The 17,482-nt window shown below is 59.0% G+C and overlaps 1 protein-coding gene across 2 annotated transcripts in view; it reads right to left on the bottom strand.

Annotated features, from left to right (window-relative positions):
• Positions 1-998: 998 nt before the first annotated feature.
• ACACB (acetyl-CoA carboxylase beta) overlaps positions 999-17,482 on the bottom strand; it is a 109,168-nt gene continuing 92,684 nt past the window's right edge. For both annotated transcript variants that reach the window (XM_055146942.1, XM_055146943.1), the window contains 12 exons: positions 16,009-16,119; positions 13,721-13,864; positions 10,996-11,116; positions 10,037-10,133; positions 9,644-9,740; positions 9,084-9,219; positions 7,878-8,055; positions 6,543-6,655; positions 4,833-4,987; positions 3,373-3,543; positions 3,129-3,265; positions 999-2,434 (listed from right to left, as the gene is read on the bottom strand). In XM_055146942.1, the coding sequence (XP_055002917.1) occupies positions 2,308-2,434; positions 3,129-3,265; positions 3,373-3,543; positions 4,833-4,987; positions 6,543-6,655; positions 7,878-8,055; positions 9,084-9,219; positions 9,644-9,740; positions 10,037-10,133; positions 10,996-11,116; positions 13,721-13,864; positions 16,009-16,119 (1,587 nt within the window). In that variant the 3' untranslated portion in view covers positions 999-2,307. The remainder of the gene's footprint in view (positions 2,435-3,128; positions 3,266-3,372; positions 3,544-4,832; positions 4,988-6,542; positions 6,656-7,877; positions 8,056-9,083; positions 9,220-9,643; positions 9,741-10,036; positions 10,134-10,995; positions 11,117-13,720; positions 13,865-16,008; positions 16,120-17,482) is intronic.

The following is a 17,482-nucleotide window of genomic DNA, read 5'->3' as shown; positions in this document are numbered from 1 at the left end:
CCGAGCACATGTGTCACCCGCATCTCCCCTCTTGAGATGTGGACTTGCATGCTTCCCTGTCTAATGCTGGGATGTGGGTAGGGGCTCTCCGTCCTTGGAGAAGCCCGCGTTCTCCCTTTCATGCCTCTCTCTCTCTCTCTGTCTCTCTGTCTCTGTCTCTGTCTCTGTCTCTGTCTCTCTCTCTCTCTCTCTCTCTCCCCCCTCTCTCCCTCAGCCCTCTCCCTCCCTCAGCCTTCATTCTCTCCCTTGAGTGCCTCTCTCTCTCCCTCTCTCTCCCCTTCCCCCTCTCCCCCTCCCCTCCAGACCTTCAAAAACCCTCCAAATAAAACCCGTTTCACCTCACTGCTTGTCTACTCCTGAAATTCTTTTCTGCGAGGCGAGACAAGAACCCCGAAAACCCTGGGTCAGGCCTGGGACTGATTCCTCTTTTCCTACAAAGCACAAATCCTCGCCCCAGCCTGAGTCCATGGCTCCCCGAGAAATCAGGTGGCGGGGATCAGCTCCCGAGCCTGGCAAACCAAGTGGACATCAGGTGTGGCCCGTGCCAAAGGAGTGGCGGAGGGGGGGGGGCTCATCACAGACTGCCAGCCAAGATTTGAGGCTTCCCCTGAAACTCAGTCTCAAGACCCCAAAGGAGGGGGCTGGCCCCTGCCTCCCGGGAGAGGGGGACCCCCACCCCCTAGTCTTCTTAGTGGTTCCCTGGTGGCAGAGACAGATTGGGAGAAGGTGACCATCTTTCTCTCCTCCCTGACTCACGTGAGCCACCCGTGGGGCCTGCGACATCACAAGGACCACCCCCCCCTTCCTCCTGCAAGTTTCTTTGTGGATGGTCCCAGCTGCGTTCTGGGCAGACCTGGACCCCCACACGGCACCTTCGGGCTAGAACTCAGACCCCAGAGGGGCAGTCTGTCTCCAGAGGAAGGAGAACCCCAGGAACTTCCAGGAGGGCGACCTCCTTCCGGGGGCCCAGGTACAAAGTCAAGGCCAAAGTGTTTCTCTCCAAAAATAATTTATTTCCCCCATTTCCCGGTGGGTTCCTCTGCCCTTTCCGTTCCTGGGTCACGGAGAGCCAGTCATCCAACTGTCCCTCCAAGACTGGGAGGCCTCCCCCACACAGGAGACGCATGGGACCCCCAAGCAGCATGATTCTTTCCCCTCGGCCCCTGCACCACAGCCCTGACCGGAGCCGCCGCCAGGTGTCTGAAATCTCAGACACCCTCCAGCCTCCCTCGGACAGTCGGGGGGAAGCAACGTCACTGGTCTCCAAACTGGCATAACATGTGGCACCCTGAACTTGCCCATTACAGAAGGAGGGGCCCGCTGCCCGGATTCCCTGTCTCTGGCCAGAGGCAAGCGGCTGGGACGGCGGGGGTCTCGGAGCCCAGAGTGTGTAGCCCCCAGCACCGGTTACTGGCGGCTGGGCCTTTGGCGAAGACCTGCCTGTGCCAACGGTGACGGGGGTGGCTGGTTCTCGCAATCCAGTGCTCAGGAACCAAGAGCTCTGGCCCTTGGGGTCCGATCCGGTCACGGACAGAAGCCAGCTGGTAAGGGGGTGAGGCTGGGGGCTCCCGGAGGCTGTCCACGCGCCCTGCCAAGTCACACCAGCTGCGCTGGCGCCCACGATCAATCAGCCTTGTTCTCCTCTGGGGTGAGAGGAGCAGGCCGGAGGCTGGGCGGGGCCACAGGAAGTCTCAGAATGTGCCAGAAGTCATGGCCAAGCCGTTCTCTGGGTTTTGTGTCTTCTCAATCCAAGTCCCGGCTCAAGCGCCCGACACCCTCGTGCTTCACGAGGGCCCTTGCTGGGAGCAAAGACGCATTTCAGTCTTCAATTTGGAAAAAAAAAAGAAAATCATTCATCTGACCTCCAGGCTCTCCTCGGCTTGTTTATTTGGCCGAAATGGCCACGGAACATCAGTCAAGACCTGGTCTGGAAATTTAAAAAAAAATAAAAGATTCCGCCACCAGATGCAAAGGAGATAAGCCCTGGGCCCCCCACTCGAGGCCCTGGAGGGTGAGAGGAGGAGGTGGGGGTGTGCTCGGGTTCGACCCCACTCAGGGATGCAGCGGACACGCCGTCTCGAGACAAAGCAAAGGCTGCTCCTCGTCGGCCGGGACACGCGGCTGTCCGCTCGGCAGGCCGCTCAGGAGCCTTTTATTTGAGCCCGGAGTCCGGGGCCAGCGACCTGGCCCTGAGAATTTTTTTTTTTCTTTTAAAGCAAATCCCCCAAATCCTGGCGGGGCGCTGCGGCCGGCGGGTCCCTGCGGTTTCTCTTGCCCGTGGTCCTGGGAGTGGCCAGAGGGCTGGGGTCAGGTGGAGGCCGGGCTGTCCATGGTGGACAGGAGCTGGGCCAGCTGGGCGCGCTCGGCCGCGCTGATGTGCTGGCTTAGGTGCATCATGCAGTCCACGGCCACTTCCGGGTTCTCCTCCACCAGGCTGCGGGGGGCGGGGCAGGAGAAGGGGGTGAGGTCCTTCCTTCACAGGGTTCCGTCCACTTCCTGGGTGGGCGCCAACCCAGATTCCCCCCACTCCCCCGCACTGTATCTCCCTGTGGGGGTCCCCGGGAGGGTGACGGTTCTGTGGAGGGGGAGAGGATTGGCAACTGGACCAACCCTCCTGGTCACTAGCAGTGTGGCCAAGATTTGAGGCTTCCCCTGAAACTCAGTTTCAAGGCCCCAGAGGATGCAGGTGGTCCCTGCCTCCCAGGAGAGGGGCCAACCCCAACCCCCACCCTCAGGAAACACTGATAGGGACCCAGAAACCCCCTTTTGGGACCCCCTTCCCTTAACAGAAGTGGGTCTGTTTGTTTCTGTTTGGGGGGTTCACACCCTACGGTGCTCAGGAATAACTCCTGGCTCTGCACTCTGCAATTACTCCTGGTGGGACCCAGGGGACCCTCTGGGGCTTGGGGGACCCACCGCAGGCCAGGCAGGCGCCCACCCTGCTGGACTGTCTCTCCAGCCCCACCGGGAGGTGGGTGTTAGGCAAACACGTGGGCCTGGCGCTGGTGGGCGTTCCAGAGGCCACTGGGCACAGGGCTGGAAGCGGAGCCCGTCAAGTCCCTCCTGTCCCGCGTCTGGGGGGGCGAGGGCGGGGGGGTGGGGGGGGAACCCCTGCAGCTCCAGCTCACCCGCGGATGGTCTTGAGCACCGCGTCGCGCTTCAGGTACTTAATATTGTCGCCGATGGTGGAGCGCAGCCCGTCCCCCACCTGCCAGTGCTGCTCCAGCCACTGCACCACCATCTGGTTGTTGTCCCACAGGTAGGCCTGGGCGGAAGGGAGGGGGATGGGCCGCGGGGGCGTCAGAGAGGGGAGGCCCGGCCCCGCGCCCCGACCCCCCAGCCGCGGCCACCCCACACGGAGCGCCCGCGCACCTTGACGGCGCCCTCGGTCTCCACGAACCAGCGGCGCAGCATGGACTGGATGTGCACGTGGCTGAGCGGGCCGCACGCGCGCAGGATCTCCTGCTTGACCTGGTCCTCCAGCAGCAGCCGGCGCAGGCGCCAGTACAGGAAGGTGCGCGACGTCCTCCACTCCAGCACGTCCTGCGCGGGGCCGGGCCACACCCGCTTGCACTGGCAGTGTAGACTGGTGCTACACCGCCCCCCCCCCGGGGTGTGGGCTCGGGGAAGCAGGGACCCCGGGGTGGGAGGTGGCCCCCTTGGGGGCGGTAGGATGGGGGGTCACCAGTGGAGCCCGGGAAAAGCAAAGGTTCCTGGGGCTGGAGCGATAGCACAGCGGGGAGGGCGTTGGCCTTGCACGTGGCCAACCCGGGTTCGAATCCCAGCATCCTACAGGGTCCCCTGAGCACCGCCAAGGGTAATTCCTGAGTGCAGAGCCAGGAGTAATCCCTGTGCATTGCCAGATGTGACGCAAAAAATAAATAAATAATATATATATATATATATATATATATATATATATATATATATAGAAGAGCAAAGGTCCCTGATGGAAGCGTGTGCAGGGGTAGGTTCCCTGCTGCTGATTGCGGATTGATTGATTGATTTTTGTTTTTTGGGTCACACCCAGTGATGCACAGAGCTTACTCCTGTCTGTGCTTGGGAGGACCTAAGGGATGCCAGGGATCGAACCTGGGTCGACCTCCTATAAGCAAAAGCCCTCCCTGCTGGACTGTGGCTCTGTCTTTGATTGCAGATTTTAAATATGGCTGATGCCTGGTCCCCAGCCCTGGGGATTCGGAATTCAATGGTCTGGAGAGTCAACTGGCCACTGAGGGGCTTTGTTTATTTTATGGGTCACACCTGGCGATGCTCAGGGTGACTCCTGGCTCATGCACTCGGAATTACTTCTGGTGGTGCTGGGGGACCAGATGGGATGCCGGGGATCGAACCCTGGTCGGCCGTGAGCAAGGCAATCGCCCTCCCCGCTGTGCTCTAGCTCTGGCTCCTCTTTGTTTAGTTTCGGTTTGGGCCGACTCCTAGCTTGGTGCTCAGAGGCCAGAACCCAGAGCTCCAGCTCAGTGATGTCTCCCCACCCTGAGGTTCTTAAAAAAGGTCTCCGGGGGCTGGAGTCACAGTCCAGGGCTAGGGCCAAAAACCCAACATCAATCCATCAATAGGTCTCCGTACGATTCCTTTTTGTTTGGGGGCCACACCTGGCAGTGCTCAGGGGTCACCCCTGGCGATGCTCCGGGAACCAAGTGCGGGGCCAGGGCTGGAACCCGGGTCTGCCATGTGCAAGGCAAACGCCCTCCCCGCTGTGCTCTCTCTGGCCCCCGTTTCCTGCTAGAGCCATCCCAACCCCGCCCCAGCCCTCCACCCCCACCCCAGGCTGGGACCAGGTGACTGAGGAGGGGTTGCCGGGCGCTCACCGAGATCACGCCCTTCTCCAGCATGCGGCCCGGGGTGTCGTGCAGGTCGGCGAACTGCACTGCCACCTGGTGGTAGATGGGCAGCAACTGCTCCTCCCGGTCCTTCAACTGCGCCTCCACCTCCCGCGTTTCCTTCTCTGAGAGCTTCTTGGAGGCTGCGGGTGGCAGAGGGGTTGCTGGGGGTTAGGCTTGGGGAGATCAGGACCCTCGCCGGGGTATCTGCACCCCGGCATCCCGTGGGGCTCGAGCACATTCCCCCCACCAGCTGTGGGTGCTCCATGGCAACCTAACTTCTGTGTTGGGGGGGAAAGGGGAAACTGTGACTCACTTTATTGGGAGAACCGCTTAGTGTTTTTGGGGGGCGGGGGAGTACACCTGGCTGCGCTCAGGGATGACTCCTGGCTCTGCGCTCAAGGAAGGATCGCCCCCTGGCAGGGCTGGGGGGCGGGCAGAACCTGGGTCGGCAATGTACAAGGCTAGAGCCCCCCAGCTGCACCCTCTCCAGCCCGGGGTCAGCACGTGGTGTGATGGGCTGCAGCTGAAAACCATAAATGACTTTGTAACTAAATAACTAATTCAGTAACTCCCTTCCTCCCCCTTTTTTCTCTTGGGGAGGCCACACCCAGTGGTGCTCAGACCTTACTCCTGGCTCTGCACTCAGGGATCACTCCTGGATGTGCTCAGTGGACCATTTGGGGCGCCAGGGACGGAACCTGGGTTGGCTGTGTGCAAGGCTAGCGCCCTCCCCACTGTACTATTATTGCTCTGGTCCCCATAAAAACCTTTTTTTTTTTTTAATTTAAAGAAATAATGGAGATTCCACCTAAACTCAGAAAATAGAAGGAGAAGATACACATGGATTCAGTCTAGTAAGTCAGAAATATCCTCACACCAAACCAGTCAAAAACAATGTAACACGCAGGCACACAGACATACACGCACACACGCTGCGCACACATGCGATACACTTCGACGTGCACACATGCACACGCAGATGCTACAGACATGCACACATACAATACACAGCACATGCACACACATGCATGCAGACACTACATGCATACATACAGCACACTGCACACGTGCACACACACAGACATGCACATGCGTGCAAATCCTCTGCGCGCACACGCCCACACATGCACACACTTGCACACACAGGCAGGAGTGCAAATCCAGTGGCCAGCACAGCGATTAGTGGAATCACTGCCAACTAATAACGGACATTTTAAAGGAATTCCATCTAAAGTCATGCGTGAAAACAAAGCCGTCACTTCCGCAGTACTGGTAAACTCTTGTGTGACTGGAAATTTAATGCCTGATGATGGGAAATTCTAGAGAGACATTTTGCCGTGAGAAATGCTGACGTTCCTCACTGGAACTCTGTGTGTGCTGAGAGATAAGTCACTCTTGTGTGCAGTGTTTCAGGCGTTTTGCCTTATCTGAACATCTAAGGTGGGTTCCTCGGCCTTGCCCAGACGGTGGCCCCTTCTGACCAAGTTTCCTTCCTGTGGCCCCCCCAGGTTGACTGACTCTGCAGACTCGTGCTGTGGCCCCCAGGGGAATGTCCTGGGGCCCCAGGGGCCCGACGGCCCGGGCTGGTTAATGCTCACAAGTTCTGCAGCTGTGCTCGGGAGGGACTTTTCACGCCTCCAGTGGCTCCCTGGTTCCAAACCTGGGCCCAAGGCAGAGCCTTCCGGAGCCTCTTACCCAGCTGTTCCGCAAGTTTCTTGTAAACTGGGTCGATCCTTCTCATGGCCTTCGTGAGATCTTTCTGCCGGAACTTAATCTCCACGGTTCCTTCTGGCTCCAGAACACCCCCCCTGAAAAAAAGAAGAGGCAGGGGTGGGGATGTCTCAGGTACTCTCCCAAGTGACAGCCTGAAGACATGGGGGTGAAGGCAGGGGAGCTGGGAGATCTGGGGCTCAGGATTTTGCTTTTCCAAGGACTTGCTGTGTGATCCCGGGCAGGACACTGCCCCTTTCTGATCATCTACTTCTCTGCCCATGTAACAAAGAAGGGCACGTAAGGCACTTGCCTTGCACTCAGCCAACTGGGTTCTATCCCTGGCACCCCCAAGGGAGCCCTGCCAGGGGTGACCCCTGAGTGCAGAGTCAGGAGTAATTCCTGAGCACTGCAAACCCTACTCCCCCCTCCCAAAAAAAGTGGGGGAACTAGAGCTATGCTTTCTCTTTCTTTTTCACTTTTTGGGTCACACCCAGGGATGCTCAGGCGTTACTCCTAGCTCTGAACTCAGAAATCACTCCTGGCGGTGCTCGGGGGACCATATGGGATGCCGGGGATTGAACCCAGGTCGACCGCATGCAAGGCAAACGCCCTCCCCACTGTGCTATGGCTCCGGCCCCTAGAGCTATGCCTTAAAGTTCCCCCAGTAACAATGATGCAGAAGGTTCAACTAGGACAAACAGCTCAGTAAATCCTTAGAAGGGACTCAACAACCCCGTGATGAGATACAACAAATTTTATGTTTAAAAAAATGTGATTTTTTTTAATACTTCTTGATTTTAATGTTGGAGCTTTGTTATCTAATAAATTTTCAACTCTATTTTGTTTGTTCGTGTTTGGGTCACACCCGGCAATGCACAGGGGTTACTCCCGGCTCATGCACTCAGGAATTACTCCTGGTGGTGCTCGGGGGACCCTATGGGATGCTGGGAATCGAACCCGGGTTGGCCGCGTGCAAGGCCAACGCCCTCCCCGCTGTGCTATCGCTCCAGCCCCTACATTTTCAACTCCAGACTTGTATCGACAGTTGGGTCACACCCAGCAGTGCTCAGGGCTCCCTCCTGGCAGAGCTTCGGGAAACTGGATAGGGTGGTGGGGATCGAACCCGGGTCGGCTGCATGCAAAACAATCGCCCGACCTGTTGTTCTATGCTCTGGCCCATAGTTTTTTTCCCCCTTTAACGGCAAGTTCCTTGGGGAAGCTGGTACGTCCCTGTTAAGCAAGAACCGTTCCTCCAGCGCCTCCCAGTGCTCGGCAGGGCGGGGCTCAGGGGGCAGGGTGGGGCCGGAGGGCACCCACCTGCTCTCTTTGTCTGCGTACATCTCGGTGCACAGGGGGTTGATGGTGGGGTCCACGACCACCCAGGAGCCCCCCCGGAGCTCGGCGTAGGGCGGGATGTAGATGAGGATGGGCTGCTTGTACTGCCGCAGGCCATCCACGATGTAGGCGCCGAACTTCAGCACCTGGTCGTACATGTCTGCAAAGCAAAGTGGCCGCCTGCTGGGGGCGGGGGTCTCCCGGCCCCCCGCACAAGCCCACGCAGTCATACGCAACAGCCTCTGTCGCCCCAGGGGCCTGCGAGGCCCAGACACAGGTGAATCTCGGCAGCTCCCGCGGCAGGGGTGAAGGCGGGGGGGCAGGGGGGAGGTGGTTGGCGCTTGGCTAATCATGGGCGCAGGCGGGGCTGCCGGGTCCCCATCGTGACCTGTCCCCATCCCCAACAGGTCACCGGGCCCAGCAGTTCCCTCCAGCTCTGCCTTGGAGATGTCCTCGCCCAGGCCGCTCTCCCTGCTCCCCTGTCAGCGCACAGAACCACCCCCAACACCAGGAAGGCTCAGCCCCCAGAGGAGCCCCCTGTGCACAGAAGGGAAACTGAGGCTCAGAGAGGCCACCGGCTTGCTCGGAGTCCCGGTCGACCTGTTCGCAAATCAAGTCCAGCTCCTTCCCCTGCACGGCTGAGAGCCACCGTCTTGAGCCGCTGTTTTATTTATTTATTTATTTTTGCTTTTTTGGGTCACACCCGGCGATGCACAGGGGTTACTCCTGGCTCTGCACTCAGGAATTACTCCTGGCGGTGCTCAGGGGACCCTATGGGATGCTGGGAATCAAACCCGGGTCGGCTGCGTGCAAGGCAAATGACCTCCCCCCTGTGCGATCGCTCCAGCCCCTCGAGTCGCTGTTTTTGAAATGAGCTCAGTGGCTTAGAGACACTGGACAGCTCTGTCCCCTGCTCCCCGAGAGGACGTGACTGCCCAGGACTCTGACTGCCCAGTATCTCGGAGGCCTCCTGCACCTGGCCAGCCCCTCACGGTGGGACCCGAGCTCGGTCACGTCGGGGAAACCTTAGTTCCTCAGCTGTGAGTCGGACACATATTCCTGAAACTGCTCTTGTTCTTGGGGAGTGGGGAGAGGGGCTGGGTGAGGACCACAGCGGGGCCGCTGGAGAGGAGCGGGGATGGGGGGTGTCCTGGTCTCTGGGGCACCCGGGGACGGGGGAGCCCTTACCCTTCATGCCCCCGGAGAAGCCCCTCCAGTTGGCAAAGATCATCAAGGGCAGCTTCTCCCGGTTGAAGTCCTTGATGGCCTGGGCTGTCTTGAAGGCCGAGTCTGGGAACCACACCTGGCCCGCCTGCTGAATGATCTAGAACACGGAGTCGCCGGGGTCAGAGAGTCGGGGCCCGAGGGCCTGGGGGACCAGGGACAGCAGCTGGGCAGGGGTGGGGAGCTCGGAGGGAGAGTCCACAGCTTGCTCCAAGGGGCTGCCCCTCCCATGCACCCCCACGGGGGTCCCGGAGCCCCTCTCCAGGCTTTAAGGGTGCCCAGCAGGTGGACAGTTGCCCAGCTGGGGCAGGGCCTGCCTCCCTCTGTGCCACCCCCCTCCCCCCCCACCCCCCCCCCCGTGGTGGCGTTGCTTCCCAGGGCCCTGCTCTTCTCTCAGGAGGAAAAAGACAGACGGTGACAGACCCTTCCACAGCCTGCACAGCGGGGACAGCCAGAGAGAACCGGGAGGGGGGGGCCCAGGGCGCCTGTCTCTGCACTCGCCCCCACCCCCCAGCACCCCTCACCTTGGCCTCGGAATCCAGGTTGGCGGGGTCTGCGGGCACGGCCACCTCCACGGTCCGCGTCTCCACGGCGATCACCCCCACCGGGATGCCCCCCAGCCTGGAAGGGGGGGGTGCAGGGAACCGAGCGTTGGGGGCAGCCCTGCCTCACCCTGACTGAGCCTGTGACAGGGGCACGGTCCTGGGCGTCGGGGCGCCCTCCGATTCCCCAGAGGGGGATACCGCGGCAGACTCAGGGTGGGGGGCCTGACCCTCAGCCCAAGCTCGGCTGAGACCCCCGAGTCTGCTAAGCGAGCCCGACTCCCTTCCTCAAGCCAGGCCCCACACAGGGGCGGTGTCCCGGGGTGGGGGGTGGGGAGTCCTGACACCCCGTGTGGGGGTGCGGTTGGGGGTTACCTGGCTCGTCCCGTCACCACGGTCTGGGCCCAGGGCTGCAGGATTTCCCGGAAGCTGCCCTGGTCGAAGAAGCCGCTCTGCCAGGAGCCCTTCATGGCTGTGGGTGGGGGACGAAGCCCAGGGGAAGGATGGCTGCTGGGCCAGTGCCCCGGGCCCCCTGGCCGCCTGCTCCCCAGCTGGAGGACAGCCTGGCCACCACAGCCCACGTGTCTTTCCTATTTTTTTTCTTTTTGGGTCACACCTGGCCATGCACAGGGGTTACTCCTGGCTCTGCACTCAGGAATCACCCCTGGCGGTGCTCAGGGGACCCTATGGGATGCTGGGAATCAAACCCAGGTCGGCCGCGTGCAAGGCAAACGCCCTCCCCGCTGTGCTAGGGCTCCAGCCCACCCACTGCGTATCGCTCCAGCCTGCCTTTTTGTATTTTGAAAAAGAATTAATAGAGGTCACGCCCAGCAGAGACGTGGGAGGACCTGGGGCTTCTCGGGTCAGCCAGAGACCAAACTCAGGGCCTCCCCAGGCACAGCCCATGGGAGCCCATATCCCGGGGCTCCGTGTTCCCTTCACTCTGGGAAACCAGGTCCTGGCCCAAACCACCCAAAACCAAACACAAGAAGGAAACCCAGCGGGGCCGGAGCAATAAGACCGTGGGGAGGGCGCTTGTCTTCCACGCGGCCGACCTGGGCTAAATCCCCGGCACCCCACATGGTCCCCCAAGCACCGCCAGGAGCGTCTCCCGAGCTCAGAGCCAGGAGTAACCCCAGAACTAACACACAAGAAAAACACAACAACAACAAACAAAACCAGGCTGCAAGAGACACACCATGTCAGGAATCCCAGCCCTAGAGAATTAACCCCCCACACCAAAATCAAGGCCAACAGAGATCCCAGTCACATCTCAGCCTCTGCCTTGAGGCTGACGGAGGCTTCAGGCCTCTGGTCCAAGCCTTCAGACTTACTTGGGTGCGGCCGTCCTGCCAGCATCCACCGGGGGTCGTAGGGAGCCCTGGACGGCTGAAACTCAATTTCCCGGTCGATGGGATCAGTGGGTGTGATGATGGGGACAGGGCTGTGGTTGTCCTGGAAGAGACGCCACCACCAGGTGGGCAGCGGCTCAGTGCCCCGTGTTGGACACAGTGCCCGAGGCCTGCTCCAGGCACGTTCCTTTCGAAGCTGTGACTAGGCTCAGTGCAGCATCCAGACCCCACTCAGGGGCTGAAATCAAGACTCAGCTTCCCCTCGGCCTCCCCCGAGAGCCGGGCTGTGCCCCTAAGTCTTCCCCTTTGCCCCACCCCCCCAATCTCAAGAAATCTAGTTCAGGGACTCCAGGACCCACTTCCGATGGATTCCATGAGGCCAGGAAGGGGGCAAAGCAGGAGGGGTCGCTCCTGTCATCAAAGGCCTGGACAGGAGGAAACATTCCCAGTGAAAGGACGGCGCCAGAGGCTGACCCCAGGGCAGAGGGGGGACAGCAGGGATGCAGGGGCAGACCCCAGGCTTTGAAGTCACACCCAGCAGTACTCAGAGCTGCTCCTGGCTCTGGGATCAGGTGTCACTTGTGGAAGTGCTTGGGGGACCGGGATTTGGTACTGGGGATCAAACCCAAGCCTCCTGAATGCAAAAACAAAAAGAGGGGTTGGGGCAATAGCACAGCGGGGAGAGCGTGTGCCTTGCATGCGGCCAAGCCCGGGTTCGATTCCCAGCATCCCATAGGGTCTCCCGAGCACTGCCAGGAGTAATACTGAGTACAGAGCCAGGAATAACCCCTGAGCATCGCCAGATGTGACCCCCCCCCAAAAAAAAGTGTACATGCAATGAGCTATCCCCTGGGCCTCATCAGTGCTGTGAAGATGTGGGGTTCCTGACAGGACGTGTGGGTGAGGCTCATTCCTGAAAGCCGTCCTGGAATTAGTACAAGACCCTCCCTCACATGCATGGAATGTTCCAGTCAGCCAGAGCCTGCAGGGTCCCTGGGACCTCCTTCCTTTGTTCCGAAGATTCCGTCAGCCAGAAAGGCCAAAGGCCACCCCCCCACCCCCCCACCCCCCCATGCAGGTGACAGGAAACAGACTCACACAGCTGTGTGGTGAACACCCAGAGAGAAAAGTGCGGTACCAACAAGCCCCACTGCCACGCTTCTGAGAGTTGTGTGACTGCCAACCTACCGAGCTCTACAAGTTCCTTTAGTTTTTAATTTTGTTTTGGTTTGGGGGGTGCACCCCGTGGTGCTCAGGGGTTACTCCTAGCAGCACCCAGGGAGCCATATGAAATGTCAGGAACTGAATGCAGGCTGGCCACTTAGAAGGCAAGCGCCCTGCCTGCTGTACTATCATCGTTCCAGTCCCTACCTTAGTTTCCAAAAAACTTAAATTTTTTTTTTTGGTGGGGGCACACTCATCAATGCTCAGGGTCCACTCCTGGCAGTCTTGGGGGATCATTTGAGATGCCGAAGGTCAAACCCAGGTTGACCCATTAATAGAGGTCACGCCCAGCAGAGACGTGGGAGGACCTGGGGCTTCTCGGGTCAGCCAGAGACCAAACTCAGGGCCTCCCCAGGCACAGCCCATGGGAGCCCATATCCCGGGGCTATGGGCAAGCGCCTTACCCACTGCATTATCACTCTGGCCCAACACCATCTCTCTCAATCCTCATGGCAATTCTGCAGGGCGGCGTGGTGGTCAGCGAGGAGGAAGCCGGGATTCAAACCCAGCGCGACCACAGAAGTTGAGAATTCTCAACGGCCCTGCCAGAGGTCCCACAGAACCCCGCCCCCCATCCGGGGCCACGCCCCAGACAAGGGCCACGCCCTACTGCCGAGCCACGCCCTCTGTTAATAGCATAACCCCAGAGCATGGCCCCAAACCAACCTCCAACCACCTCCCCCCGCCATAAGTTTTTGTACCCTTGCAACTACACAGAAGCAGAGGGTATTATTCTTCTGATCTGGGGGAGGGGGTAACACCTGGCAGTGACCAGGGGGGCAGGCAGTGCTAGAGAATGAGCCCCCTGCACGCAAGCATGTGAACTCGTCCTCTGAGTTATCTTCAAGTTCTTGACTTCTCCTTAGGAAGCATGAACAGAGGATGGTGTAAGCTCATCGTGGCTCTCACTGGTAACATACATGTTCTCCCCAGCACCTCCAGGGGTCACTCCTGAGCCCAGAGCCAGGAGCAAGTCCTGAGCCTCACCATGTGTGGCCCCCAAACCTAAAAGCCCGGGGCCAGAGAGACAGAACATTAAGACGCTTGCCTGGCCTATGACAGACCCAGATTCGATCCCTGGCACCCCCAGATGGTCCTCTAAGCCCCACCTGGAGTGATCCCTGAGCACAGTCCCTGCAGAAAACCCAAAGGCCCCTAGCCAGTGCTGGGCTAATTGTCAGAGAAGGAAGGAGGGGAGAGCAAAGAAAAAAATCATCCTCATCCCAGTCTGCAAGGGCCCCCGTTTCCCTCCCGCTCACAACCTGCAACAGGTGAATCAGGCAGAACCTTTTGGGGAAGGGGTGGGCGTGGCTATTAACAGAGGGGCGTGGCTCTCGGCAGTGGGGCGTGGCCCCGGGTGGGGCGGGGTTCTGTGGGCGTGGCCCTGGGTGGAGGGGCATGGCCCCGGGATGAGGGGCGGGGCTCTGTGGGAAGGGGCGTGGCCCTGAGCGGAGGGGCGGGGCTCTGGCGGCAGTCTGTGTACCTTTGGCACGTAGGACAGCCACTCCAGGATGGTGTAGACACCCTCGAAGTCGTCGGGCACGGTGATGTGGGCAACGCCGTTGTTGTGCATGATCTGCACGCCGCCCAGCTGGTTGTTGGATGTGTATACTTCTCGGCCCAGCACCTGCGTGGTGGACAGGACCGGGTCAGTCGGCTCAGGGCCCAACCACCTGTTTGAGAGCCGCTCTCACAGTGCCTCCATCCTCCCTGGCTGCCCCTGGGACTCCCCCCACCCGGGAGGCCAGATGTCCCGGGGGCGGCATCCTCACCCACTGCACAGGAATCCAAAGGCTTCTCCTTTTCAACTCCTCCCGCCACCAGCCCACGCGCCAGCTCCTGACTCAGTTCACCTCCATCAGGGGCAAATCCCCGTCTGAGACCCCCCACCCGAGCCAGCTGCTCGCTGGGGGGCCTGAGAACCCGCGCTTCCAACAAGGCCCCAGGGGCTGCCGCTGCTGCAGCTTACTAGACTGTCGGGGTTTGTTGGGGGCATGCGGGAAACGTTTCACCAGTGAGAAAATGCAGAATAGCAAATAGCAAATAGCTCACTCACCCGGGAGTCTCCCCGTGAAATGCAGGAGAGAGAAACAGAGAACTTTAGACTCGGAGGAGGAGGCAAGGCCCCTCCTGTCTTTTTCTACTTCTGCTCTTTATATACCATTTCAACCATGGGTGGAGAATTTGTAAAGCTTGAAATCCAACCTGCACGTGGGGAGATGGGCCCCTGACCTGACAGCTTGCCTTGTAGGAGGGCTGGATTCCATCCCAGCCTTCACATGCCCTCTTAAGACCCAGTGGGAGTGACTCCCGAGCACAGAGCCAGGAGTAGCCCCTGAGCACTGCCGGATGTGGACCCCCGAACAAACCAAAATAGGACATAGATGATTTTTTTTTTCTTTTCCAGGAGCAGGGCTAGGATAAACCTCCCCGCAGTGTTTGAGAGGCTCACAGCCCCACTGGTAATTTTTTTTTCTTTTTTGGGTCACACCTAGCGATGCACAGGGGTTACTCCTGGCTCTGCACTCAGGAATTATTCCTGGCTGGTGCTTGGGTGACCATATAGGATGCTGGGAATCGAACTGGGGTCGGCCGCATGCAAGGCAAACGCCCTACCCACTGTGCGATCTCTCCAGCCCCCCCCACTGGTAATTTTTGGCCAACAGTTCAATGCAAGGCCCCAGGATATGAAGCTGCATGGCCACTGGGGGGCTGGAGAACCCTCGGACCACTCCAGCAGTGCTCAGGGCACTCTCCGGTGCTGGGAAGGGAAGCGGGGCCTGCTGTATGCTGGGCATGTGCTCTAACCACAGGCCCATCTCCTGGCCCTGAGTCATCTTTTATTTAGTTTTGGGTTTTGGGCCACACCAAACCGAGCTCAGGTTCACACCAAGGACTGAGCCAGCGAGCAAACCCGGGCTGACCACCTGAAAGGCAAGTGAGCGACCCACTGTACGATATTGCTCCTTTTTTTTTTTCTTTTTGGGTCACACCCAGCAATGCACAGGGGTCACTCCTGGCTCATGCACTCAGGAATCACCCCTGGCAGTGCTCAGGGGACCACATGGGATGCTGGGATTTGAACCCGGGTCGGCCGAGTGCAAGGCAAACACCCTACCCGCTGTGCTGTCACTCCAGCCCCTCCATTTAGTTTTTATTTTACTTTATATTTGGGCATCACTCCTGGCAGTGCTCAGGAGACCCTATGGGATGCCGGGGATTGAACCTGGGTCAGTTGCGGGCAAACACTTTACCCGCTGTACTATCGCTCCGGCTCCTCCTGAATCATACTTCAAAGTACAAACATTAGCAATGCAGTAAGTTCCACTAGGAAAACCTAGTTACTTTGTGTGTGTGTGTGTGTGTGTGTGTGTATGTGTGTGTGTGTGTGGCATTTTTACTTTTGGGGTCACACCCAGAGATGCTCAGGAGTTACTCCTAGCTCTGTGCTCATCAGGAATCACTCCTAACAGTGTGTGGAGGAACATATGGGATGCTGGGGATTGAACCCAGGTTGGCCGTGTGCAAGGCAAATGCCCTACCTGTGTACTATCACTCTGGCCCCTAGTTACTTTTTTTTTTTTTTCTCTTTCTTTGGGCTCATCTATGAAGTCCAGGTTCTTGCCAATGAGACTTCCGCCCTTATGTCAGAAGGAAGGGAAGCCACACTGCACTAGGGAGCTCACCCTTGGGGCAGTCCTGAAGGCCGAGCCCCAGGCTCCCCCAGGTTCCCGCATTCCTCCCCCCACCCCCTCCCCACCACCAAGGTACCTTGTTAAGAGCGCCTGCTCCCGTCAGGATGATGTGGGAGTTCTCCACCTGGATCACCCGCTGGCCCAGCCTCACCAGGTACGCCCCGATGCCCAGGGCTCGGCAGGTCACCTGTGGAGATGGACCCGCTCTGTGGGCCGCCCTCGGCAGAGCTGACAGTTGAGGCCGCAGAGCGCAAATGCCCGCCAGCCATTTGCGAAGAAAGTTTAAGGCTTGAACAGGTGACGCCACTTGCAGGTGTGACACCCACGTGGAGTCCCTGATCCAGCGGCCAGCACGTGTGCAAGCCCAGTGAGCACAGCAGCGGGCCAGGGACGGGCAAGGGAAACATTCTAAATGAAAAACAAAACGTAGTCCGCCCAGATGAGATCCGGAGTAGCTGCCCACGACGCGGTCCCTCTGCTCCTTAAAGACTACAATCCGGGAGGTCTACTGACCCATTTTGGCACCCAGCGGCTTCTTTTTTTTTTTTTTTCTTTTTGGGTCACACCTGGCGATGCACAGGGATTACTCCTGGCTCTGCACTCTGGAATTACCCCTGGCGGTGCTCAGGGGACCCTATGGGATGCTGGGAATTGAACTCGGGTCAGCCGCGTGCAAGGCAAACGCCCTCCCCGCTGTGCTATGACTCCAGCCCCCTACCCAGTGGCTTCTTATAGAAATGCATCTAGACTGTGAACTGAGCTAAAATAACAGAAATCCAAAACCGCGCGGCCGAGCTCATATAATCTTCATTCTCAGCAACGGAAAACAAATGATCAAATGATGCCTTTCCAGCAGGTTTGATTGTTGGGGGGGAAATTCCAAATAATAATAGTGAGTTCGCTGTTGAAATACGGAATGTATTCAAAGTATAGAGAGAATAAAGTGAAGATCCTTAGCCACTCAGCATGGAAAGAGGCTCTGGAGGTGACAGTTCATATAAACTGGCTGTGGGTGTGGCTGGGTAGAGCGACGGCCACACGAACAGGTGAGGCGGGCACCTGTCTGTCCATGATGTGTGCCAAGATCCAGACGGACAGACAGGAAGCCAGGAGGGGCGTCACACCATCCCAAAGCAGGGCCTGGGAGAGGCCTCAGGGGACACAGCACAGGATTTGCATGTAGAACCCCCAGGACCCACCCTCGCACCCCTGAGCACCGCACCCCACTCAAAAAAAAAAATCAGCACATTCCAAAACCGGGGCTGAGGGTTCGAGGAGACAGAAGTGGCCACAGGTTGGCGGCTCTGCATCCCCTCTCTTTCCTCTTTTTTTTTTTGCTTTTTGGGTCACACCTGGCAATGCACAGGGGTTACTCCTGGCTCTGCACTGAGGAATGACTCCTGGCGGTGTTCAGGGGACCCTATGGGATACTGGGAATCGCACCCGGGTCGGCCGCGTGCAAGGCAAATGCCCTCCCTGCTGCGCTATTGCTCCAGCCCCCCTCTCTTTCCTCTTATGACTGTCCTAGAGTTTCCGCGAGCAGGGTTTGA

Source organism: Sorex araneus, chromosome 9 (assembly GCF_027595985.1).
Source record: "Sorex araneus isolate mSorAra2 chromosome 9, mSorAra2.pri, whole genome shotgun sequence".
NCBI classification, from domain to species: domain Eukaryota; kingdom Metazoa; phylum Chordata; class Mammalia; order Eulipotyphla; family Soricidae; genus Sorex; species Sorex araneus.
The sequence above is the reverse complement of the archived record's forward strand: the minus strand, read 5'-3'. Positions and strand labels throughout refer to the sequence as shown.